At 42.0% G+C, this 27,799-nt stretch overlaps 1 protein-coding gene and 1 long non-coding RNA gene across 4 annotated transcripts in view; both read right to left on the minus strand.

The window, feature by feature from the left end:
- STK26 (serine/threonine kinase 26) overlaps positions 1 to 17,871 on the minus strand; it is a 32,210-nt gene extending 14,339 nt beyond the window's left edge. Inside the window, exons 1-2 of one of the 2 annotated variants that reach the window (XM_054075696.1) lie at positions 17,535 to 17,871; positions 1,778 to 2,008 (exon numbers count right to left, since the gene is read on the minus strand). In XM_054075696.1, the coding sequence (XP_053931671.1) occupies positions 1,778 to 2,008; positions 17,535 to 17,576 (273 nt within the window). In that variant the 5' untranslated portion in view covers positions 17,577 to 17,871. Of the gene's footprint in view, positions 1 to 1,777; positions 2,009 to 3,027; positions 3,076 to 17,534 lie in introns of those variants that run through there. The other variant, XM_054075697.1, reaches the window with a different exon arrangement.
- Positions 17,872 to 18,991: 1,120 nt separating this feature from the next.
- Positions 18,992 to 26,687, minus strand: LOC128853159 (uncharacterized). 2 transcript variants are annotated; one of them, XR_008451477.1, is made up of 3 exons: positions 24,703 to 26,687; positions 24,362 to 24,533; positions 18,992 to 19,258 (listed from the first exon to the last, which is right to left on the minus strand). It is a non-coding gene; the product is annotated as an uncharacterized LOC128853159 (long non-coding RNA). The 2 variants fall into 2 exon arrangements; XR_008451478.1 differs by lacking the exon at positions 18,992 to 19,258 and adding an exon at positions 20,537 to 23,342.
- Positions 26,688 to 27,799: the final 1,112 nt, after the last annotated feature.

Below are 27,799 nucleotides of genomic sequence, written 5' to 3' on the forward strand. Positions count from 1 at the left end.
ATGCACAGATGCTTAGGCAGATTTGTGATGCCCTTTTTGTTTTCAGTACCTGTGTAGCTGTAATAACGAAAAGACTGTTTTCTTTCCCTATTCAATTCATGACTTAAAGCTTTCTCTGCCCACCACCCTTCAATAAAATCGAAACAAACCAAAAACCAAACCAAACAAATCCCCACCTAACCAAGGTTTCATTTCCTCACTTAAAGCTGGTGAAATTGCTATTTAGTTCTGAAGTTAAATTCAACACTTTTCCAAGCAAAAACATTTTACAAGATTTACCTTAACCTATTTGTACTTCAGGGCAAAGAACTGAGGTTTTACAATACAAAGTTAAAATGATGGACACACAGGACAATAATAGTTAGGACTGAGCTCACCACAAACAAATAAAAGACTAAAAAAGATTGATCATGTCTGGGTCTGCAGTACCATTTGTGCACTGCTCCAGGGGACCATTGCTGGCTGAATTCAAAGTTATCTTGAGACCCACTTGTCCTAATACACTATGATGTGGGAAAGTAAATTCTACTGCATCTCAGAGCTCTATCGCTTAATAGCAAAGGAAACAGAAGTCCTGTGGATTGAGCCTAGTGAAGAGAAGGAAAGATGGGACATCAGTGACAAATTTTATGTTTACTTCAGCATGAAGAACCCAGAGAATACTGAGTAAATAAGTAAACAGCAAAGCCTCTACAGCTGTCTTATCTTAGTTATAATGAGAATTCAGTATTTGCAGTACATAAAATTAAAGTACCCACTTAGCATTAAAATATTTTAAATGGAATACTTTGGCAATATAAAAAAGAAAGAATCTCCAAAGAATACTAAATAAATTCTGCAAATACTTTTATAGTATCACTGAAAGGCACAGCACAAGTGTGACACAGGAATGTTTCCAAAATCTTTCTTTAGAATAATGTCAAAAATCCATTATACTTTAAGAGGACAGAAATGCTGAGGGTTAGGGAGGTAGGAGGGAACAACCACCACACACAGAAAACCAACAAAACCAAGAAAAACCCCAATCCTAAGAAAGCAAACCAAACCCAAACAAAAAACCAAATGCAAGCAAAGCACCTCCCTCCCGATATCTGAGATAGTTCTAACCATGGTTAACACTTTGGCTTCTAATAAATGTTTTCAGTTTTCTTAAAAATTCATCTAAAATGCATATGCAGATCATGTAAGCAATATTAAAGGTAATCAGACCTGGACAGTTTAGCTAGCTGAAAAGGCTTGCTCAACATTTTGGATTTCTGTACATTTTCACTGTTGTTTGTGTTTATAAATGATGCCTTCCATAACATTTCACACAGTGCTTACATAACAGCAGATGTCAGTTTTACTTTTTCCCTGGCCTACTATGCTGCATCATTACCAACACATCTCTACATGGTGTAGGTTGTCTTTCCAAATCAGAGAAAGGTTTTTGTTTCTATCGCAATGACAGTGTGTTTTTCTTCCCCAGAAGCCCACAAATGCACTAGAGATTGCAGAAGCAGGAGAGAAAACCAAGGTCCAAAAGCAATAGTAATGACACAAGGAACGCTCTATCAGCTTCATTCATTCTCTAGCCATTTTATGCAAATTCCAGCTTCAAAGTGAAAGCAGCAAAAGGAGCAAAAAAGATGAAAAGCTCTGTTCAAACAAGATAAAAAAACTACTAAAAAAAGGTCAAGTTGGCAAGGTGACTTTTCTTCAATTTTGGAGGTTTTTTTCCTAGCAGCATTCAAAACAACTGGGTGCTAGCAAATTTTTGTGCAATACTATACATTACCTTTAAATATGATCCGTAGTATTTTGTTACATAAGGACTATCACACTGACTTAAAACAGTTATCTCTTGCTGTATATCTTCTATTTCATCTTCTGCTTCCTCAAGGTCTATGATTTTTATAGCGACCACTTGCTGTGTCCGATTATCAATTCCTTTAAAGACTTCACCAAAGGAGCCTTTCCCAATGCGTTCCAGTTTTGTGAACAGTTCTTCTGGGTCTGCTCTATGGTTCTAGGGAAAAAAGAAAGAAAAAAGATATACGAGTTATTTAATTTACTTCTAAGTTATTAGCCCTCACAACTTCCCAAGAAGCACATCATCCAGGTTTATCATCACTAGAAAGCTCGCATAAGATAAATGTATTTCCTGCACTAACTTCTAACTCAGCTATTAGTTACAGGACATATATTATGCAATTATGTCAAAAGTAAACAAGCCTCACCAAGGAGGGAATTATGTACAAACCTCATTTCATTTTCCTCACATAAAACCCCTTTAAAATGAAAGAATAAAGCTGTTTAATATTAATCCGATCTGTGTGGTAATTCAGATGATTGTGGAATGCAATTATTGGCACAGAAGCACCAATTTCATCACCCAGGCAGAAAAGGCTGGGCTTTCTACCTGGCCAACAGCCTCGGGCCAACAGAGCATCCTATCAAATATAAGAGCACAAAGCTAGTTCCAAGAGGACCGCAGGATTGATCTGGTGTTCACCAACAGATTCTGAGACATGATAAAAATCAGGCGTCTTCAGGTCAGCTAAAAGTGCTGACAAAGCAGAGCAAAAGGGACCTAGAGATGTTCCAAGGAGGAATAAGAAGGCTGGAGCAGAGTACCAAAACTGGGGTACTGGAGTACTGGAGTCTCTGTTAATGAACTACTCTTAAGACCAGCAGACTGATTATTATACAAATATTGCAAATTTCTCAGCTCCACTGAAGAATCCAAGAGAGACACAAAAAAGCAAAAATTCTCATTTTCCCTTCAAGATAAAGCATGCTACCTGGCTGCCTAGAGAACCTTGTTTATCCGAAATCCACAGCAGTGTCTTCTGAAGGATAAGGATGACTCCCTCCACAGTTTAAGAACACAAAACTTCAGATCATAGTAAGAAAGTTTACAGAAGAGTGTTTTTAAGAGGTAAGGTAGATGTGCTTATGCTTTGCAGAGCAACAGAATTAAACGTATTACTGCTGCCAAAAATGGGCAACTCATTGCACAAATCAATCTATGATCTAGAAACATACAGACAAAAAATCCCTCTGATTCAACAGCAACATCTGAAAACATGAAAGGATGCTTTGCTTTAAACCTTTCCCGCATTCCAAAACTCAGAACCAGCAGAAGTGACAGTTCTGGCAAAGGCAGACATTCAACCCAAGGCACAGACCACCCTGCAAAACAAAAAATTCCAGTATCAAAATGAAATGAAACAAAACATCTTTACACCAATGGTCTTTCAAATGGGGATAAAAATCTTTACCGGGAAAAATACATTGCTACTTTAACCTAGCCCAAAGGCTAGGTTAAATGGGCAACCTCATTTCTTTATTGGGCCCTTTTTGTTGCTTCTTCCCGTCTACCAGAATTTATTCCACAATATGATGAAATGAATCAGGAAACTGATCTAAGAGTTAACTGTTTGATTTATCAGTTTTATTTACAGCAGGTCAGTACACTGCTCAGATGTACCAAGCTGTCATCTGTGCTATCACAAAAGGAGGGAACATGAAGTAGTACAGCAGATTCATGCTGATCTGTAGAGTCAGATTTTTAGATGTTGCAAATATACAAGATACTGCTGTTACTGAGCAGCAAAGCAAGAAAAACGAGGAACTTTTCCTTTGTCTACAGTGAGCTCAACGCTGCTCTGCTCCATTAAAAAAAAAAAAAACAAAAATCATAAACCCCCACACCACCTTCAGAGAAATAATGAAGCAAAAAGCATCAGACTGTTCAAAGATAGCCATACTGCCATTCACTACCACATCAGAGTTAAGATAGAGGACTGGCTAAAGTATAAAATACTCATTTTCAGAAAAATTAGCTTCATTTTGAGACGTGCTTGGAGCCTGGGATTCCAGAAGTCATTCATGCTAAATAGTATCTATTATTGATTTGAGATGAAATTCCAGATAGATAAAACAAAAGCAATTTAATCACAGACATAGGCAGCTAATCTAACCCTTCACAAAAGTCTGATGAATTCAGAGGGCAACATTTAAGTTTCCCCTGAAGAAAAAACTTAAACAGAAAGCTCCTCTGGGCTCCTCAGCAGAAACCCACATCCCTCAATCCTATACATGCACTTAACGTCATCAACAAAACAGGTCAGGCTTCCAAACTCTCTCCCTCGAGCTACTTCAGGTGAATCAGAGCTTTAAAGGCTATTTTAACTTCCAACAACTCCTAATGCCATCACGTGGGAGTGCTGGAGCATAGGATGACATTGGCACTGCTGGACTTCTTAAACCGCAAACTCCATGGATATCCCTTGGAGAGAGAGGTGGAACAGAGGGGCATCAGAGGAGAACAAACTGCAAGACTACCACAAGCAAAAGTCATATCTTTCTATTCTGAGAAAATCCTCTCACAGCAAACAAAGTCAGCTTTACAGCTTCTGTTATTCACCAAGGCTGCCAAGGAACCGCAGGCTACTCTGGGATAAGGGCGAATATTCCTGACCAACTACAGCTAATATTAAGAAAATGTCCTCTGGAAAGGCTTCACATTTACAATAGTAGATAACTTAAATAACGGCCTTAGAACAAAGACTGTAGTTTGAAACAGATTTGGTTTTACCTTTCATAATTCTCTTATCTTTCAGACCATTGTTCTACAGGAATGTTTTTCTATAACTAACAAAAAAACCCCAAGGAAACACAAAAAACTTTGAAAAGACTACTTTTTAAACAAAGGTAAACAAAGGTCAATTTCTGCAATGCAGTAAGCCTATCCTCCTTCTCCTGGTACAGAGAAGAATGGAGACATATTTTAGATCAATGCAAGGGTGTGTATGAGCATACACACTCCCAATATATACCAATACATTTTTTCAGCACAGTTGCCAGCTAAGCTTCTAATATGGTAGAAATTCAGATTTCTAACACTATTAACACTCCTGAGCAAACAAACAAATGTTATTCCCTGTTCTTTCAGAGATTTTTCATCAAATGGGAAAAAGGTTTAGAAGCTTTGAAAGTTGCCTAGATGAATAACTGTGGGGGTTTTGTTTAAAATAAATATTGGTTTCTATGGGGAATCATCTCTGTTGGGCAGCAGATGGTAACAGCACAATAGACAGTGTATGGACTCCATCATCACCTCTTGGAAGATAACACCTATAAGTGGACAAATCAGGAAGGGAATCTATTGCTCTTCCCCTCCCTAAGCTCGTTTCCTCAGACAAAAGCAGCAACAAGTATGACAAGCACAGGCACATTCGCATGCCAACTTCAACCTCACCAGCATGAGTAACAGCACCAGCATGAGCGTGACAATGCAAGCCTTCTGCACAGCTTAGTAAGTCTACCATTTCACCAGTCCAGCACAAACACACAGCCTGTGCTAGTGTCCAGTAAAATCTCTCCTCCTCTTAGACAACCATGTGCCACTACTGCATGTCTTCATACACATATGTAATACATACACATACAGAATCGAAGGATCACAGCCTAATTCAGCTTAGAAGGGACCTCAAGAGGTCATCGAGTTCAACTGCCTGGTCAGAAGCCCCAGATGAAGAGCACTAATTGTTGCCAGGTAATTGTTGCCAGCATACCTGCAGTAGTTGCATGAAGTATCCTGTCAATACAGCTTATATAAGCATTTTCTTTTTATTCCAATAAACACAGCTATGCAACAATGCCCTGGCTGCGTTCTGCTACAAGACTGACCATCTGACTCACCTTGCCACCTCTGACCCTTTCACATACCCATTCTCCAAACTCTTTGTTCTTCCTTTGAAACAAAGTTAAAGCACATTTGAGTATTTAACTTGCAGGATTATACACATACCTCATAACACACACACAAAATTAGAAGAAACAATATATTAGACTGCTTCATGATCTGTCAGCGGAGGACAGCTTTTTCACAGAAACAGGTCTCCTGAGAAGGTTCATTAATTAATTTCATTAAAAAGTACTGAGCACAACTGGATGGAAAACCAAAGCTTCAAAGAATCTTCGATAGAGACTGAACTAGTGCCTTGTATCTAAGACAATCTGAACCAGAACCTTCTAGGTCTCCCAAAGCAAATAATCATAGTCTTGTGAGATTTCTTCTAGGTAGTCTGTCAATGCAAGACCATATGTCTGGTTGTCTTAACAGTATTCTAAGAGCTGACCCAGAAATGCTGATACACTATCTTAATTTTCAAGCATATCCCAGGTGTTACTTGAAACAAAGTTCCCTTAAAACTGTAGTAGTATTACAGAAAAGTTCACCTGCATTGGGAGACATCATGCAAATAGGTATTTGATAAAAATGCAATAATTAGCTCAAAAGTTTTACACAAGATTGGTAAGAGAAGACTAGAGTATCTACTCTTACAATTTTCAAGTACCCGCTACCATGGCACCCTAACATGTAGTGGTATCTGTGGAAGCTATCAGAACTACCTGTGTATTTAAAATTTCAGAGCAATTGCACACTAAAATAAAAACCTGATCTTCATAGCCAGAGAGAAGGTAAACTATAATGAAAAGAGCTACCTCACAAAAAGTCTGAGGAAAAGGAGGAGGCTATTTTATGGCAAAACATTCAAAACCAAATGAAACAACCCAAGACCAAAAAGACATCCCAGTAAGTAATTTGTTGTACAGCCTCACAGTTACATTAGCTGGAAAATGCCAGATCAGAAACGCATGCCAACTTTGCTGCTGAAGACAGCATGCAGTGCACCATTTCTCTTCAGTCCCACTGACTGTACTGTCTGAATTATGGCTAACAATAAAATTAAATAGCAATTATGAGGCCTAGTTTATTATCTGTAAGATCTCCAAGATACCTTTTATAGTGTTAGGAATGAATATCTGAAATATAATGGGCAAAAAAGACACTTGAAAACCAACAAAGGAAAAACAGAACAAAAGACATTTAATCTACTCTTAGCATTTATCTGACCCTTACAAAATACTGCACCTGGGTTGAACATCTTGAAATCATAGGTAATGGCAATCAGCTCACTCATAGCATTTATCTGCGTATCAGATAAAGTACCTCAGAAGATTTTTTTCTGTTCAGACCCACAAAAAAAATGAAATTAAGAGGGAGTACGATTGGTAAACCTGACAGGCTACAGAACTTCTTAGAGCACCGTCGTAATCAACAAATACATTCTTCTTAGTTGAATATCTTTCCATACGCTACCTGCATTAGTTTCAGATATTTTACATGTATACATTAATTAGGCACCACACATTCTATTACATAACAATATATATTCGCATACATTATATATATTTCACCTGCATAAGGAACATTTTACTCCTTTACAATAAAGTTACTACAGGTAGTGTCAGATTTTAATTCCTGGAGCTCCTTCCCCCCCCCCCCCATTTTATTTTAAGATCCTATTACAATTATAGTTACTCACTCGAACAGTGCCACAGGCACATGTGCATATACATAAAAATGTAAATTGTTTGACATTAATGAAGACATAAGTGCAGATCCATTATTTATAAAGAATCAGAAAAAATTGAACCCGCAGACATTCAAAACAAAGGTGGAACCTGTAAACATCTTTTTTTCCACCTTGTACACACATACACCTGACCCACAGTCATTTTTGCATGTAACTGAACTAATGCTATCCTGTAGTCCTATTCAAAACTCAAAATATCAGGATAGCAGATACTCCATTATATTTATGGGAACTGTATGGTACTGAAAAAATTACTTTAACAACAACACAATTTGATTTTATAAAATTATCGACCTTACACATTATCAAGCTTTCCTACACAGTAGGTAGCAAAAACTAGATCTGAACTTTGCAGTCCTTAAATGGGACATGATCTCCTTTACAGACTTTATGAAACATCTCCCTTATGTGACAAGGCCAAGACTCTGCCATTTTTACTGAAAACTTGGAGAACTTCAATATAAAACAAAAATAAAGCAAAACCACCCATGTGGCTTTGTTTTCATCAAGTCAGCCATAAGGCGAACTAACTGAAAATTCAAAGACCATTATGGCTTTAAAATCAGCATTTGAACCCATACATTCTGAGATTTTTAAGGAAAGAGTCACCTTCATCTTCAAACCACCTCTGACCTGTGGCAGATGCAAGCTGTCAGTTGTATGCTGCGCTGAAAATGGAAGCCACTGAACTCACTTCCTCTATTCTCAGCCACTCTTTCACTTTGGTAACACAACATGAAGCAGCTTAGAAAACAGCATAAACACACAAAAAGGAAGAATAACAGCACATCTCCCAAAGATTAGCTTTTTGACACAGGCAATTACAAAATTTACACCAATTATTTATGAAGCATTCTGCACTGAGGAAAAGAAGAGATACAAAGAGAAATTTCTCATGCTAGTGAGCTTCTCTGTAACTGAACATCCTTAGGTTTCAAATGGGAGTCCCACTTAGGTTCCATTCTATGTATTGATATCTTTTAACCACCTAATACCGTAAAACCACCCCTCAAACCAATGCATACAGCTGCATATCTTCAGTCTGCTCAGATCTAAGGAGCACATAACAAAAGAGTCAGAGGAATTAAGGAGGGAGGGGGGGACAAATCATGTGTGTGGGTCTTTACTATGATTTGAAGAAGATGTAAGTGGCTGAACGCTTGATAACTAGAAGGATGGACATCCTCAGAAGAACATAGAAGTCAGCTCCAGAAATCAGCAGGTTTTGGTATTCCGAAGTGTTCAAACTCCATTCTGCATTTATTAGAGTTCAACAAGCTGATCTTTCAAAACAATCTCCTTTGTTGAACAGTGCAGGACAAGTGATTGCTGAATGGGTAATTAACCCACCCCAATTAACTACCACCTTATACCAGAATCAGAAGTCAGAAGACTACTGCAACTCCTCATTGCTGAAGAACATTTGTTCTCTCTATTTTATGAACTGCTTTGAAAAAGAGAGAATACAAAAGCCACATCTAATAGGAATATGGAAAAACAACCATTTATGGGCTGCAGCCTACTTTTAGCAGCACGCCTTCCCTTTCAGCAAGCAGCCTGCTTATCAGTACATAAACAATTTTTTTTTTATTTTGCCACACCCATTTAAAGGAATAACTACGTCAAAACTCTGCCAGCAATAAACAGCATTTGGACCATTTTCCTAATATTTAGAGGTTTGGTATCTACAGCTAAATGGCAGCATCTACATAAATTTTACAAGTCTCCTCACTGCCCTGAGAAGCTATTTTAGCATTTTTTTCTGTGCAAGTTAGAAAATGATACACAGATTTTTCCTCCTGTAAGACTGAACTCATACTAAAATCCAGATAGAATACAAATAACAAGATTAAGCTTTTTAACTTGCCAGTTCACAAACTATAGAAAGCAGCAACAAGATCTCAAGTTTAACACACACAAGTATCTTTGTTAAATCTCTCTACTGAAGTAGTCATCACTTATTTTCAGGCAAAACAAAACTAAAGCAAGGCAGAAAAACACTGGTTGAAAAAGGATGGCTCCAAAACACAATGTGGGTTAAAGAGCAGGCGACGAGTTTATTCACCACAGATACTCTGCAGGCATAATCACTGCCTGCAATGAACCCCCAGTGGGGGCCCACGGTTAGAGGATATGGCACCATTCCGTTAGCTTTGTTAGAGACCATTTTGAGAAAGGAACGCAAACAAACCAGTCTACTAGAATCCTAGATTTCTACGCTCACCCCAAGGCTAGACAACCACAAGCTTGAAAGCTGTACTGTACTCTCCTCTCGAATACTGGCCCCTGATCCTATCAATCACACTGGACCTGAAGCTATAAGGAGCACACATGAAAAACCAGAAATACAACTCCAAAATGAGCTACAAAGGAACCAAGCAACCTACCTACCCTGCTAGAACCAACCTGCCCGTTGCAGGAAACTCCTTTCTCAATTACTTTGCAGTTCATTCATGGCATGGCAAAGCATCTAATTATATAAACAGCAAAGGAAGGGGGAGGGGAGGAAGAGAAACACCCTGAAAAAAATACAGATTCTTCTTGCCAACTAGGCTGGAATAAAGCTGTGCAGGAATGTAAAAATGTTCTTGCTATCACTGGTTGCCAGATGACACCTTCCTAGGTGAGAGATCAACAGCAAGACCGTCTTGATCCCCTTGTAATTATTTATATGTATTTAATTGAGTTAAATCAGTAGAAATTCAATCTTTTTCATTCAGTGTTTGACACTTCGGCACTTTACAACACTCATGGTCATTTCAAGTGCACAGCGTTTTTATTATTCTGCATTCAGCTCCCAACACAGAAGCCCGCACTGAAATACAACTTGACATCTAGTAAAGGATAGACATCCTCCAACACCCCCCTGCCCAGTCAACATTATTCAAATATTCAGAACATATCACGGTATCCAGTTGAAAGGAAAGCCTGCAAAAGATGAGGGAGCAGGGAGGAACAATAAAAAACCAACAACCTACGTTTTTCAAGACTGAACAGATGGTTCTTGATTTCTGGTTCATGAAAACAGTGAAGCCACCCCTGGCCTCCTCGGCTCCCCCTTCCACAGCTCAAGTGTGAAACCTACAGATAACTAGCATTCCTCATCCCTTGTTCTCCTTCATCAGCGCGTATAGAATTAATGCTGATCCAAGACAGATCATGCCACAAAGCTTTTCCAGATACATGGCCTCAATCAAGACCATTCAAATATAGATCTTGGCAAGATAAACTTGGCTTCATACTTCTATGAGTCAACTACGCAGTTCTTAAAAGCATTCTTCATAAAGAAAGATCTAAGGTGAAGCCGTGCTCTTTCACAAGCTATGGACCTAATCAATATAACCTATCTCTGCAAAACCACATACACAAGATATGAGGAAGAATGAGCCTGGTGAGCTACAGTTATCTTGTCAGTCCTTTCATTAATAGTTTCTCTGATGCAGTTCTTTTTGGCTTTCAGATTTATTTGGCTAGCAATCCCTCTGGCAGAATGGATTTTAGTAAATATCACTAGATGGGCACCCTTCCCAAGAGATTTAAGCCTCTACTTCAGAGCAAAGGAGAGTGCTCAGTGAGCCTCATCTAACTGACAGACCAGACTTGTTCTAGATCAAGTCTGAAAGTTTAAATTTAAAGAAAAAAATGACAATTCCTTAAATAAAGTAAAAACTGGTGAAGCAGTATCAGTCATTACTGCAAGTCAGAAAGAAACAGCAGGATTTGGAACAGTGGCTTCTGATATGATAGATGCCTCACAAACTATTTCTTCAAAGACAACAAACATGCAGCCACTAATCACAGCATGCCAGAAAACTATTTGTTACAGAAGAATTTCAAAATCAACTTTGTGCTGTTCATCTCCAAATCCACCCCCTAAGCCCATTCCTGAACTCCTCTGTTAATTATTAATTAAATTCAGTCCCTAAGAGTAAATGGACGGCAAAACAATAGTTTCTTATCACTTCTCAGAGTTCATGACTTCTTAAATCTGAAAGTAATCACTAAAGAGCAAACAAGTGGTAATTTACTAACAGGTTTAAAAGGCATCCTTTCACTTTTGGAGATGACTGAAAACCATATTTTCAGGACAATGAAAACAATGAAAACTAAGGCTAATACGCTTACCTACCTTCACCAAAGTGTATCATAGGTCTCATAAGACAAATACTGCTGCAAAGGCCCACTGTCTTCATGGTATGCCACAAACTTACTACATGTAAATAAACAACCACCCCCTCAAAATAAGCACCTAAAGAATTTTCTTTTTTTCAACAACAAACTGCCATATATTACTGAGCCACTGCTCACTATATACTCTCCTTTTTGAGGAAAAGGAGAAAAGGAAAAAAACCCTTTCATCAAGACTTGTAAAGCACGACAATGAGACAAGATTTCAAAACAGTCTGTGTCAATCTTTTCAACGTTAAATTCAACAGAAAAAAAATCCACTACAGAATAAAATAGCAATTACTTTTTTTTAAAAGCCTGTTTTCAGATAATGTTTTTACCTTTTGGGGGAAATTATCCCCTGCCCAAAATGGACAGTATATGATGGTACAGAACAGCAAAGAGATTAAGGTGAGAAAAGTTGAGCTTGTTTCCTGTGCTCTCTGCAGCTTCAGCAGATTTGCCCCTGAATTCCAGGTCAGTGCACTTAACACGTGTATAGAACTGTAAAATCTGCACAAAAAAATACTTGTAAAAGACTGCTGTGAATTTTTTCTCCTAAGCCTGATAAAAGTGTCTGTTGAGTTCCAGCTGATCATACCTAAACCGCTCCCATGTATCAAACAACTTTCCAGAGCTCACTCTGTCCTTCTCCTTTGATAACGCTAAGACAGTACAAGTATGACTGAGCCTTACTTTTCTTTGTCATCAGAATAACCACAACGCACAAGGTGGAAGAATCAAGTTCAGCTAATAAAGCCTGAGCTGAGTTAGCAGACTACTATTAGGTATGACAGCTCGCATATCAAGCACAACCAGGAAAGAAACAACTATTGAATTCCAGAAATATTTTATCACATATCTGCTTCAAGAAGCAAAGAAGCAAGTTCTCTACAGGTCTTAAAATACTATCTTCAAGCAGTTTTCCTGCACTGTGGCTCAAAGCAAAATCCAAGGAACCGAAACTGGACAAGGTATTCATCACCAAAACACTGGAGTCCATCCTAGTTTAATTGTAAGAAATCCCTGTTTTCTAGGCACTGTAGAAGTCTCCTCGTGTCCTGCAAGTGTTAGGCTTCCCAGTTTCCTTTAAGTCATGTCTCTAAACAACAAAAGTTTAAAGCCTTTTCAAACTCACTGTGGAATCACCTGTATGTGGTTCAGCCCCTGGACGGGAATGGGTTAACAGATCCTTGAATGCATCTTTCTTCAAAGGTTCAAGTTCCTCTAATGCCCACATCTAAACAGTAACAGTCTGCTTGCTCTTAACAGAAGTCATATTCTTTCAACCACAATGCATAAGGTTTACTAGAAATCTGACACACGTCCAGACTAGCATTCAGCACCACACATAAAAGAGACCATTTCTACAGATGTTGTAATTTAAGATAAAACCTTTTTTTTTTTTTGTCAATAAAAAGACCATTTTCAAAATTAAATACTACTTTTCATTTAACCTTTCTACACCCATCTAACAGCTAGACTCTAACTGATCTGCCTCTGAGCATCCTGCAGAGAGACTCTCCTGCTGCCAGGCTCATGTTGTTCAGCAAGCAGTGTCCTACAGCCAGGCTGTTAACTGGCAGCACAGAGAGCAAAGCTCACCTTTACATGGAAGCTTGCATTTAATCAAACAGTCCTTCAATTCTGAATCAAGAGTACACCAGCTGACAGGTCACATGCTTCTTAGCTGCTCTGCTTTTAGAGGAAGTTAGGCTTTTTATTGCAAGATAGTCTGAATGCCAGTAAGAACAGATGGAGATCAGGTCTGAACAACTTTTCTGGCTGCACTCAAGACTACTGCCATACAGGATCAGGAGATATCAACAAATGAGAAGGGAAACAAAAAGTGTTTAGATGAGCAGCCCCAAAACAGATTCCAAAAACATGCACACCAAGAAGTGCAAATGAGAAGAATGAACAGTTCCATCAGTTAGTGAATGAATATTTCACAGGCTTATGATAATGGACAACAAATTAGAATAGGAAAAGAGAAAGTTTATACATAAAAACTCTACCAGCTAAAAAAGGCATTTATTACTTGAGTGATGTTCCATCGCTGACATTGACAGACTAGTTTGGAATTTTAGGATGCTGACAGAAAAAATTCCTCACTGTCCACCTGAGAAAGGCTAATTGATACTAACTTGCAAGCTAACAGTTTCCAGCCTCTTTCATTTGCAAAGAGGTATTGGAGTACAGCATGAGATGCTGCCAATAACTTAAGTTCATCAGAAACGCATCAATCTGGAATTACTGACATACTTTAAACTTTCTGATCTCTAAAAACAAACATAACCCCCTGAACTATGCGCCCTGACTGCTTGGCCCTTCATTCCAGCCTTTTTCAGTACAGGCCCTGGACTGGAAAAAGCACAGGTAGGCTCCAATATCTCTCATGCAAGTCACATCCAGAACTGCTCTGTATGAGTTCAACTGGATTCCTTGAAGATAGTGCCAGTAGACAAGTTTCTTACTGTGAGATCTCAAAGCATTCCAGGCTAAGAACTAGTTTGAATATTTTTATCACAAGGAGCAAACTTACAGTGACATTATTGAATAAAAACTCCAACCTGACATACAAACTCATTGCAAACTGTGCTTCATGCAACCAGGACACCTTAACTGTGCTCACACAGCTCCATCAATCTTTCATTTTTCCCTCTAATCTTGGATTGTATGTAAAATCCCATAATTCGGGATATCACGCTCAGCTTCGGAGCACTTATTTTATACATTCACCAAATACTTTGTTTTCATTGAATGGGCTTAGAAGCTTGGCAGCTAGGTAAGTTGACATCATACAACTGGATCAAGCGGAGCCTTTCCAAAGAAGTGAGGAAAACGAATGTGTTTAGGAAGTTGTTTGCACAGGCAAGAATTGTTAAGTATAACAAAATCAAGTTTTAAGGACACAAGACAGGTTGAACACAACCACTACATAAGCAAACGACTCTGAAACTACTCATAAGGGTAACCGATAATACTACCTCTGGGTCTTCCATTGTTGCTAGGGTACTGAAAAGCAGACTTGGAGTTCACCAAAATAACTCTATGTTACTTTCTGTAACTTTCCATGTTTGGATTATTTTTAAAGGGAACCTGACTGTTCATAAGATGAAAGATCTTAAAAGAGTCAATATAGGTTCTGTTATACTTCAATGATAAACTGTCAAAGTCCTCTTTCTGTATAAGAATTACATAACACGTTATTCATGGATTTTTTTTTCTTGGTATAATGAAATAGAAGAGGAAAGTATAAGATGACAATAAAACTGAAAACTTCAAACCTGTAACACATTTTCTGGCAAAGTGAGTTTCCAACTGTGATACCCAATAAAATGCTTCCCTCAACACTGACTACAAAACCAGGGGATTGACATTACAGGCACTTTCCCACAGTGATACCTTTAACACAACTATTAGATCTTCTTTCATCACAGAAAAGCCTGTTTATTCCTTCTTCAATTGATCATCATGTACTAACTTTACCACTGAGCAGAAGCAGGGATGCTTATATCATCACTTGGAAAATCCTGGCTGAATAGTTCAAACAAACAAACAAAAAAACCCCAACACTTAGACCTTAGACTACCACATTCTCCTACAACAGTTTTGGTTGGGTTTTTCTTCTTAATTAAAATCCCCTGTATTATGACTCTTCTTTTAAAAGAGTGAGCAGAATAATTTTGCACCAAATTCTATTTCTTCTTATTCTAAGATTTTCAGGACTAGTGTAATAGTCTTCATAAAAAAGGCACCAAAGGTAAATGTATTTTAATTCTATGCGGCTGTACATACCTAACAGTTAAAAAAAATGCTTTAAACATACTGGCATGTGTTAAGGGGTCTGGGTTAAACTAACAACGATACTAGAGGAACTAAGTATGCTATTACATAAAGCTTATTGGAATAAAAAGGAAAAACAAGACCTTAAATAATTTCAAGGTCCTTTCGAGATGACAGGGCAGCTATGGAAAATAGGACAGCAACACAATAAGCAGATATAAAAACAAGAAATCGACAAAATTGCATTTTGAAACAGAAGTTTCCCAAATACAAACATGCTAAAAAAAAACCAAAGCATATAAATAAGAAAGAAGATTTAGAAGCTTCAACCTGAGCTATCAGAAAATTTGTTTAGAATGTGCCAATATAACAGTAACCCTGACGTATTAATGGAACAAGGTGGCTGAGAAAACGCGGTTTCTTGTCTTCTTATATCAACAGAAAGTTGGTAGATGACCAAAAGCTAACTGATTTCAGAAAGCCTACAAACTACTAGAAATCAGAAAGGTAAAAACCAAACCTTGGTATCATCACTAGCTGAAATAAATATACAAATACTGTTTATACATCAATTCTACACTTCCTAGATCACTGCCCAAGAAAAATTTTAACTTTCTGTTCTGAAACCTGAACACTGTCCATGTCTTGAGTACATAGAGGTGTGTCATAAAGGCTTCTATGTCATTCGAACTGAAAAAAACTCCATTATTATAAAGGCATAACAATCTAAGAGAAAGCTTTGGCTGACAAGCAAAAACCAGCATGGAAATGAGTTTGGTCCTCAGCTCCTTTACATTTAACAAAAGACCTCCGACTAAAATTGTGCGAGATTGTCCAGCCAAGTAAGAATGAGGAGTCAGAGGCATTCCACCTTTCCTAAGAAAGTCAGTAACGCACAGCTTGCTCGTTTTCTATGCACAAACCACAAGCACTCAAAAATGACCCCAGGTCTCATCCCCAGACGAAGAGAGGTCTAAGTTTCTGACAGCAAGCTGCCCGTTGTACCCTGTCTCCACCTGACCTGGGAGTTTACCACCTTCCCATTAATCGCAAGGTTCTGGGGAAGCCCAGGGCGGTGGGGAAGCCCTGCGGCTGGCAGACTCGCCAGCCAGCCTGGTATGTCGGCCCCAGCACATCCGTACACCCTGCGATTAACTCCATTTCGCCTTTAATCAGTTTTAGAAGCTCCTACGTGCTGGATGCAGGGCAGCCAACCCCGAACAAAGGGGGAAGGGGGAAAAGGGGGGTAAGCTGGGGAAGGGAAGGAGGGAATGGGGAAAAGAAAGGGAGAAAAGGGTGGAAAGTGGGGGGGAAAAAAAAGGGAGGGAAGAGAAGAGGGAGGAGGAGGAAAAGAAGTGGGGGAGAAGAGGGGGAACGGAAAAAAGAAAGGTGAGGAAGAAGGGGGGATGGAGGAAAAGGGAGGAAGGGAGTAAAGAAAGAGGGCAAAGCGGGGAAGGAGATAAATAAAAGAGGGAGGGCAAAGGGGGGGAATAAAAGAGGGGGGAATAAAAGGGAGGGGAATAAAACGGGGAGAATAAAAGGGGGGGCGAAGGGGGGAATAAAAGGGGGGGCGAGGGGGGGAACGAAAAAGGGGGGCGGGGGGGGGAACGAAAAAGGGGGGCGGGGGGGGGAACGAAAAAGGGGGGCGAGGGGGGGAACGAAAAAGGGGGGGCAAAGAAGGGGGAACGAAAAATGGGGGGCAAGGAAGGGGGGAACGAAAAAGGGGGGGCGAAGGGGGGAGAAGGGGGAAAGAAAGGAGGGGAGAAGGGGGAAAGAAAGGAGGGGCAACGAAAAGGGGGGGCAACGAAAAGGGGGGGCAACGAAAAGGGGGGGCAACGAAAAGGGGGGAAAGGGGTGAATAAAAGAGGGGGAAGGGAGGGAAAATACAAGAAGGGAACAAAAGGGGGGAATAAAGGGGGGCAAGTGGGGGAAATAAGAGGGGGGGCAAGTGGGGGAAATAAGAGGGGGGAAGTGGGGGAAATAAAAGCGGGAGGGAGTGGGGGAAATAAAAGGGGTCAAAAGGAGATCGGGCGGAAGGGTCGGCCCTCCGCCCCGCTGCAGGTGCCCCGCTCCCTCTCGGCGCCCGGCGGGGCCGCAGCCGCCGCTTCCGGGCCCGGCGCCTCCATTTTGGGCCGTGTCGGGGCTCACCTGCATGCCGGGCACTTGCACGGCCACAGGCGAGTGGGCCATGGCGGGGGCGCTGCTCCCCTCTCTCGCTGCTTCTGCGACGGGGCCTGGAAGGACAAAGCGGCGGGGAGGCGGCTGGAGCGCGGGCCGCGGCACTCCCCGCCTCTGCCGGGCCTCGCTCACCTCGCGGCGTTTCGCCGAGCTGCGGGGCGGAGCGGGATCCCTAGCGCCGCGCTGCCCTGCCCGCCGCGCTCGCCATGCCCCGCTGCCGGGACCCCGAGAGGCGCGCGGGGCTCACAGCGCCATGGCGGGGCCGCGGCTCCGCGGCGGCTTCCGGCTCGGCTCCGGCCTCGCGGGGCGGGGCCGCCGCTCACCCCGCCTCCTCCGCCACGCTCAGGGGGGGCCGGGAGCGGGGTGGGGTGGAGTGCTGTGGCCGCGGGCTGTGGTGCGGTGGTGACCCTCCTCAGGGTGTGGTGGGGTCCCGTCCCCCTCAGGGTGTGACGAGGTTCTGTCCCCTTCAGGCTGTGATGGGGTCCTATGCCTCCTGAGGCTGTGATGGAGTCCCGTCCCCCTCAGGGTGTTATGAGGTTCTGTGCCTCCCCAGGCTGTGATGGGGTCGCGTCCCCCCCAGGATGTGATGGGGTCCCGTCCTCCCCAGGCTGTGACAGGGTCCTGAGCCCCCCCAGCCTGTGATGCCCCCTAGGCTGTGATGGGGTCTGGAGCCCCCCCAAGGCTGTGAAGGGGTCCTGTGCTCCCCATACTGTCACAGGGCCCTGTACTTACACACACACTGTGACAGGGTCCTGTCCTCCCAGGCTTTGATGGGGTCACATCCACTCCAAGGTTGTCACAGGGTCCTGTCCCCTCCCCAGGCTGTGACAGGGTCCTGTCCCCCCAGACACTATCTCTGAAGGTATTTAAAAGAAAGGTAGATGAGGAAATGGCCTCAAGTTGCACCAGGGGAGGTTCAGATTAGACATCAGGAAAAAACTCTTTACCAAAATGGTTCTCAAGCACTGGAACAGGCTACCTGGGGAAGTGGTGGAGTCACCATCCCTGGAGGTGTTTAAAAGATGAGTAGATGAGGTGCTCAGGGGTGTGGTTTAGTAGTGGACAGCTATGGTTGGACTCAATGGTCTCAAAGGTCCTTTCCAACCAAATGATTCTGTCGTTCTATGACACATGGTCTCATCTCCTTGTACCCCCAAACACAGTCACCACCGCACTCCTGCACCCCAGGCTCCTGAACGCCAGAGAGGTCTAGGACTAGTGTCCGCAGCCAACTCTCTGTGGAACAACTCTACATGGCCAACTGTCTATAAACAGAGCCGCAAACCCTAACCATAACCGTCCCTGCATAGAATTGTCCCCGCACAGAGTTGGCCCTGTAGAGTTGTGCCACGGAGAGATGTCTGTCTCTGACCCCAGAGACACGTAGCTGCAAATAATTGAGTGGATATTTGATGGGTTTTATTTACTTTTGTGACACAAAGAGGTGCTGTCTTCTTGACTCAGGGGTGCTCCTGGTGACTGGCCACAGCAAAGGTAGCGTGGGCAAGTAGAATGCAACTGTGGAGGTCCACGTCCCAGTTTGGGGCAGCTGGCTTTCTTGCCTCCCTGGGAGGATTTCCCACCCAGGCCAGCTCCCCACCATCTGCTGCAGGACTCTTCCAATGCACACTTTTGTCCCTCACTGCCACCTTCTTCCCCAATGGGGTGGGCTGCCCCCCATGTTCTGCCAGGGCCTGGGGAGGAGAAAATAACTGTTTTCAAATGATATACATGAGTCACCTATTCATGCATGTGATTCACATTCCTATACACAAAAGTTTTGCCAGTTACTCAAGCAAAGCTAAAAATTAACATCTTTTATGATGCTGGTCTTCCCTTCACTTCTCTGAACAAGAACGCAGAAAACACATGTGCCCATCAAAAATATCCTCATGGGTATGCGAGGACTTCCCTCAAATTCACGGGTTTATAGGTCTAAAAGCAAAGAAAAAGTAAGGTAAGCTGGAAATGTTGGATAGCTGGCCATGCTAGAGCTACCCCATTCAGAGGGTGGGTCTCTTCAGAAAGGATATAGTAGAAGGCGATCTCCCTCCCTCATGACTGGAGAAATATTTCACTGCGGCAAGGAACACAAAACACCGCTGTTTAAGGTAAGCTTGTGTTAAAACAGGCTAAAGCCAAGAATTTCAATGTTAGGCAGTCTTTCCGTCCTTAACTCACTGTGGTTTGAACCAAAAAACCAAACTCACAGTGATGGTAGTTAAGGACAGGCTTTGTGGCTCATGGTAGATTATTTTTTTTTCCAACTTGCCAGTTTATTAAGCCTTTACTGTTATTAAAATATTTACTTTCTTCTGCACCTTTTAAAAAATAACAGGACTTTAAAAGGCTTCTACGTGATAGTTACACATCTAAGCTACCCGGGAGCCTTTAAGGAGTCATTTTAAGGGTGGAATATTTAAGGTAAGTATTTTCTGAAAGCTTATTGTATACTTAATTTAAAAATATGTTTTTGATTAATAAACCTTTGGGAAGAAAGAGGAATTTCTACTGAGAAAAAGCTTTCTTAATTATGTACAGTGGTTCAGTAAATAAATGAATGAACATACGCTCATGGAACTTTTGAAACCTTTCTGTTTCATTCTGCTCAAACACACTGAAATCATTTTTCCTTTTAATGTTCTCTAGAACATGACCCCTGAAAAAATCCTGACAAACGAAATATGAGGATTTTTGTTTCACACTGCTAATTCACTACCATCCCTCTGCTCCTCTTCTGGCTCTGAGGCTCTGCTTTTCTTTTTCTATCCATAGCTTACCTTGATTTTTCTCCCCCAAACCTCTCTAACTGGTTATCTCAGTCTCAGCCTCGTCTGGATTTTATATTCTCTCTCATGTATTTCCTCTTGAAGGCACCTCTTCACTTCATATTGTGGAAAGTACTAATTGCCAAGCCACGCTTCCTCATTTGGGGCCATATACTGAGGCTTTTGGTCTTTTATGTACTTCTGGCTTGCATGCAGCTTAACATAACAAGAAAGGGACTGTAACAGATTTATTTAATAGTTAACGCAAGATGATTGCATGCAACAAGGTATTCTCCACAGTAATTATACCTGTAGTTATCTCCCACCCATGGCAGATTGGCCAGGAGAACTGCAGTGACAACACAAAACAAAGCGTTCTGCAAAAAGGCAGCTCTTGTTTATACCATACTCACTCAGAAAACCTCGGGATGATACAGCGAGTGCAGCCAGGGAAGAAAATCTGTCAGGGAATCTTAAATAATCAGCTAGTCATGTAATGACTGAATCATCAAGCCAGGCTGTGAATTGAGGTAGGCTGGCAACATAACATCTAAGAAAAGGGTTGTAATATTGTATGCCAGTCTGTAATTAGCGAGTTCTAATTTGTGCATTAAGTCAGATGGTCAGTTGCTGATATTGTTGTATGAAAGATCTTCCCTACTCCTTCCACGCCGCCTTGTAAATACCAATTGTTGCTGTTTTCCAAGATTTAAAATGTGTCTGTAATTCACTTAGGACAGTTTGCAGGACCTTGCAGTAGCAATGTGACCCAAGTCAGACCTTCTACTGTTTTATACATTTAAGTACTATTTTTCTGTTGCTGGTGTGAAAATATAACTATGTTTACATCACAAGACTGCAGGGAGCTAGTAAAAACCCTGGGGTCTTACAGAGTGCCTGCAACAGGTTAGCTGGTTTACACGTACAACAAAAAGTAGCTGAAATTTCTCTCAAACTATGAAACATAAATCAATAGAATGTAATTACTTGCACTGCTAATAGAAAAAAATACTGCATCTTGTGGCACTCCAAGCACTCCTCAGGGAGATTTACTGGGGTGAGGGAGGGAGTGGATGTCTGATCTAGTTCCAGCAAAGCTGATGTAAACTCATCATTAGCAAAGACCACATCAGACTCTTGCATCTGCCTAGGAAATGTGATACCCAGCTTCCACGTATCAGGGTGGATCGGAGTATTTAAAACCCTCTAGTGCCTTTGCAAAGTTCAGCTGGCTGGTGCAATGCTTGTGGTGACTATCCCATATGATGCATATGGGATATGCATATATGGGATATGCATATATGCATTCCATATTTCTCCTGGAGCCTTTTTCACAATACAAGTAACGCAGCTAATGTGGTATCATATAAAACTGAAATACAGCATCCCAAACTGGTAAAAATCAATGCCTTTCATGTTTTTACATTCGAAATACTGTGCCAAAGATGTTGTGAAGGTTAGAAAATGACTGAGATGAGGGGGAAAAAAGGGCTGCATATTTATTCTAATAATGAGAACACCAGAGATGTAAAAGGAAGAATGAAAATGGTTTTGCCAGGATATAATTTCCCTGTTCTTTGACATAAATCCATCTCCAATTCACAGGCATTAGACAATCACTTTGTCTTAGACGCAACTTATTCAGCAGTTGCAGAATTTCCAGCACTGCCACTAGAAACTACTGATACTCACTAACATGGGAGCTCAATGTAGCTCTCCTCTATCCCTTATTACAGCTTTGATACTTCTGTATCTGGTTAATAATTTAAAATTATAAAGCCTTGCAGATGGACAAGATCACTTCTGCTGACCACTTTTCCTTTCCATGCCATATCCATCCTCTTTGCCACCAATCACTCCCCAGCTCCTGCTGCATCCAGCTGACCTTCCCTGTTCTTTTGCACTCTAGACGTGGCTGTTTTCAGCCTCCTGCAGCCTGGGTGTATGCAGGTGAGTGCCAGGACATAAAGCAGAGGTTCCCCTTGTTCACAGCATGGTGACAGCAATCCCATGCCACCAGGATTGCTTGGCAAAAGCCACCTCCAGCTCTGTGATCCTCCAGAGGAGCCAGCACAGTCATTCTGCAGGACAGTGGGTGCAAGGACCTCCCTCAGCACAACTGGATTATGTAGACGATTGAGTTGACAAAGTCTGCCAGTGTCAACTAAGTGTTCATAAATGGAGCTTTTTCACATAATATGGCAAACTTGTGCATTTTCACCAGGAGACAACAGTGGCACATCCTTAACAAAAGGATGATGGCTTTACCATGTTCCATGTCCTCCCTCAAAAGCAAGGGGGCAAAATGGTATTTCTTAGCAGAGCAAAATGATACCTCTTCCTGCAATCTTCTTAGAAATGGCTGAACTATTTTATAATTGACACTCCCTGTACTTCTAAGGGAAGCAACCAGGCTGAGGTAAATGCCTAGGATGGGAAAGGTAGGTGAGCGATCCTGGTTCACCATCTTCAATGCAAGGGCTAAGGATCATTAAATCAAACAAGCAGGTGCCAAGTTCAAAACAAACAAAAGTAGGCACTTCTTCACACAGGATATAGTTAAGCTGGCAATGCCTTGCTACAGGCCAAAAGTGACTGGACAATTTAATGGAAGAAAAAAGAAAAACAACATTGGGAAATACTGTTTATAAACTAGCACCTCTGCTTGAGGAAGTATGTGAGCTGCAAATCCCTGCAGGCAAGTGCAAGCATTGCCCTGCTCATTCCATTCTCATGTGCTTCCCTAAGCCCCTGCCATTGGCTCCAGCCAGAGATGAGCTGGTGGTAGATGGGCTTTGTTCTCCCATGACAGGCCTGTTCTCATTTTGAAGTTTCAACCTGGGAGGTTAACATTTGGCCAAACAGTACCCAGCTGAGACAGGAAGAACTGTCCTGCACTGGCAGGCAGAGGTAATTGCTAACAGGACCAGTAGGCTTGGTGCCCATGATACTAGATGAGTCCATAGCAGTTTCATTTCTTTCCTAGGAGTTCTTCATAAGCTCTAATTTTCTGTAATAGGAAAAGAAAAAAAAAAATTCACTAAGTTGTCTTCATAAAGATACTAAGCTAATAGTGAATGTGTATTGTACCAGTGCAGTGAATGGTGAGTCACTACAGGACTAAGGATTATGATAAATTGACCGGACTTTTCACAAGTTCAAGGGCAAACTTTCCACCTTTGTCACAAAAAGATTCTTGTACTGGTGAACTTTTAATTTCAATATAGTACTTGGCTTAAAGAAGCCAGTCTTCTGTAGGATAGTCCTGTGTGTCTGAGATCGTGACGCAAGATGGGCTTCATGTTGTGTTTCTGACCTCTTTATTACAAATATACTTTACTTACATTTCCATCTATAAAATAAACCATATGCGCACACACATAGTAGTTTAACATCACAGAACATTAAATAATGTTCTTATATATTCTCCCTGCTTGGAAATACATTTTACTCTTTTAAATAAGTGCTCTAATTTCCCCCTTAACAGGAAACCAAAATTTCAGCAAAACTTGTGCTCTTGGAATACCAAAAATAGTTTGGCCGCAACAGTGGAAGGGGCGAAGGAAGTGAGCGAGAGGCCCTGTCACTGGGCAAACAAAATGCCAGTCCCATCAGCACAGCATCTTTCACAGCCAGTACAACCATTTTTAAGTGTTTGGGGGTAAAATACATACAGTATTTATAGAATTAAAAACATTTCTATATAAGGAAACAGCAACAAGAAGCTAGTTCTGGTGGAATTCCTAGACTAACAAAGCACCAGCTCCAAAGAGGTATGATGCTGATAGCCCCAGGCAGGGTGCCTGGGTGGGGGGAGCCAGGCTGCTCCTAGCACCCACTTCTGCCAGCATCAAAAAAAAGGGTGAGGAGAAAGAGGCAAGGTGGGTTACAAGAGAGAGAGAAAAAAGGAAAGAAAGAGATACTTTTTAAAATATTCCAACAGGGAGATTAGGGAGGAAATAAAAAGAAGGGGAAAAGAAAAAAAACTAAACTCAGGAAGAAGTGACATCCCTTCTCAGTAGTTCTCACCTGGAAATATTGTCCTAAAGAAAGGGATCTCCTTGCCTTTTTGAACCACATCTTCAATCTTTTTTCAGTGTCTGGCTTCTATTGCTCTCAAGAAGAGGTGGTCTCATCAGCTCAGCACCCAGCCACGCTAGTCCAGGTCTGCAGCAAGGCAGCAATGATTTGATGAAGACAACTGAGAGGAAACAGAGAGAAAAACGAAGTGCTCGGAGTACTAGCTGTGAACAGGAGGCTGCTTTTTCCCAGCCTTGCCAGGCTTTCAGCAACAAAACAAAGCCACACAAACACATGTATGCGCACACATACGTGTGCATGCACACAGAGACATGCATGCAAATGCACACCTGTTGTCAGCCAGTCTCTCCAGAGCCTCCACCTTCCCTCCTGAGAGGCCAGGGCCACCAGCTTGCTTTGTGCCGCTTTGCCACATGCGTCTCAAGCCCATTCCCCTCCATGCTGGCTGCAGCAACAACGCCTGCCTGTTGGGCCTTGACAGCGCTTGGCTCCCGGGAAGAAGTATTCACACACAATGGCAGCTCGAGAGAAAAGTTGAAAAGGAGTCAAAGCCATCTCTGTTGAAATAAACATCTGCTCTGCATTCAGTATCGTGGCAACGGGGCTCACAAAATGCACGGGCAGCCCTCCAAAGGCTCCTGGCACATCACAGCTATCAGTACCTGCTGAAAACAGGCTGGTGGAGCGGTCATAGCACGGTGGGGAGCACTGACTGGGACACTCAGAACAGAAAAATTTGGTCTAAGCTAGAAATAAATCCATAGTTCCCTTAGAGGAATACAGATCAGAAATAGCCCGCCCCTGCAGTGATGCTGGCGGATAGGAAAAGATGGCAGCACCGCAGCTCCTTCCACGCAGCTTCGGCATGTGCTCATCATCTCAGCCCACAGATGGTTTCATCCTAGTTGCCTCAATGAAGCAAGAGGAAGAAAGAAGTAGGATGTGGCTGTGGAAAAGCACTTATCCCTGGAGCCCATGCAAGGAAAGATGTGTGTTTGATGGTTCTCAGTTAACACACAACTTCCTGAGAAGCAGTTGACAAAGACCTATCATATCTGCCTCTGCCTGCAGCTTCTGCGAGACAGAACTGACATTTTAAATGCAAACCCCATTTCTAGGTTTGCATTCCTATACCCCTGCAGAGGCAGCACTGTGATCCAACAGTGAGCCAAGTCCAAACAGGGCAGTGAGCTCTAACTGCTGGCACAACATTACTTGTCACAGCAGATGGACCCAAGTGCTGTGTCTGTCATGTATAACCTTTGCTATTAATGATAAACCTTTAGTAGGGGGAGGAGAACAGCTTGGCTCATGGAGACCCACCTGAGCCTCTAGATGGAACTTAGTAACAATGGCAACGAGTCATTTTAATGAGTGAATTGGATGTGGTTGAGCTGGGAATCAATGTGAAAGGACAGCCTGACAATACCACTGCTACTGAGCTCCTTCTAAGAACAGAAATGCATATGAAATGCAGGAATCCGATACCTTCCTGGAAGAGGGAACAGAGAGATTTTTGTCTTTGGTCCAGTTTACCCAAATTCCTCCCAGAGCACTAAGTGACAAACACAGCCTTCACTGAGAGCTTCAAAAGGAAATTGCTGTTTGCATAAAAGACTTGCTAGGTTGAGTTGCTTGTTAAAAGCGAGCTTGAGCAAGAGGAGGGAATGGAACAAATCTTTTGGAAGAACGTCCAAAACCCACTGGATTCTGGGAAATGAGGCTAAACATCTGTGTCCTAGTTGGGCTGTCACTTGACAAGAACAGCAAGCATCTGACTTCAGGTGCACTTCTAGACATCACAGATGGTTCCTGTGTAGAGAAAATCAGGTGCACAGGACTTCAAAAAGGACAGTAAGAGGGAAAGAGAGGGCACTGAGAAGCTGGTGTGAGTACGGTTTAGAGTTTTGCTAGTTTTACAGCAAGACATAGTAAAAGGATAACAGAAATAAAAAGGAAATGGAGAGCTACCAGAAAATCCTGCTAGGTTTTCATCTCTATTTGAATGTGTAAGTAGGGTGATCTGGAAACTTTCCTGCCATCATAATTCTTGTTTCCAGGAAATGAAGCCTCAAGCAACACTGCAAACCAACCGAGCTGTCAGCATGCTGTGACTAGCTGAGGGGCAAACAGGGTGATGACAGGGTTGAGAATTCTCAGTCCTCATCCAGCAATCAAACTGGTACAGGCAGAGCCTTGTAGGTAAAACATAACTCTGCGAGGGCTAGAGTCCCTCTGGGTGAACGGGTGAGGCCAAGGCACCAGCATGGTGAGCTGCATGGATCTAAGAGTGTTCAATGACAGAAGTTGCAGCAAGGAAGAGAAATTTCCAGTATAACCCTGTGTGTACTGAGTCAACTTTCTACCAACTATGAACAACCAAAGAGCAGATGACTCATAAATACACATCTCTCCTGGCTGCTTTAGGAGCTCTCCTCTATCTGATCCAACTGCTACGTACACTTATTCCTTGTGCTGATGAGGAAGTTAGACATAAATATGTAGATCAAGGCCAGTAAGGCTACTGGTGAGACTGTAAATGCTATGATGGTGACAGTGTGACCTGTGTGCTAGAAGGCTGCATCTACAACCCACAACAGTTGGTGTGTGCTAGTGCTTGACCACCTTTGTATCCAGGAAAGTGGGCATATTTTTAAGCAAAACATTAATAATAGTGAGACTTAGGTACATACCACCTTCTACCAGCAGAGGCTGAGCAGCACAGTCAGTCCAGGAAACTGTCACTGCAAAGGTTAAAGTACAAGGAGGATGAGTGAGAAAGGGAAGAGGAAGCATTGCAGACCCTATTACCATTCACTGCTAATGAGCTGCGGAATACACGGACCATTGGTTCCCTCTTTCTCAACGTGTGAATGAGCAACGACAGCAAAACAACCTACCAGAGTGAGAAAGGAACTCCGGGAGATGTGTCAAGCGCACTCCAGAGCCTGATGTTCCTGCTATGTTTGGAGAGGCTGCCACAGGGTGAAATGTTTACTAGACTGACTCAGATACTAATGGGAGTCAGGGGAAAAGTGGGAGAAGAGAGAAACAAAGAAGTCAGCGCCACAGAGGAGAGATGAACTTTCATAAGAGGGAAGTGAGGAAAGCTTGTTTATGAGCTGCTTTGCCAGGAAGTCCTGTGACTAACCTTATTTCATACACTGATTTTATGGACCAAAATTGTATTTATGGCATGCAGGACAAAATGCACAACAAAGCTGTGAAAAGATGGGCTCATTCTTCCTGTGTAACATTATAGCAAACTCCCTGAAAACTCATCCCACCAGAGCAAGGTTTTACCTTTGCAGCTCAGACTGTTGGGCCACGGCGTGAGAGCAGATTTTGTAACCCCGAGGAGGAAACGAACCCAGCAGAGCTGTGTGTTCTTGCAAAAAGAACTGTTCTTATTTGCAATTTAAGGAA

Source organism: Cuculus canorus, chromosome 10, assembly GCF_017976375.1.
Source record: "Cuculus canorus isolate bCucCan1 chromosome 10, bCucCan1.pri, whole genome shotgun sequence".
Lineage (NCBI taxonomy): Eukaryota > Metazoa > Chordata > Aves > Cuculiformes > Cuculidae > Cuculus > Cuculus canorus.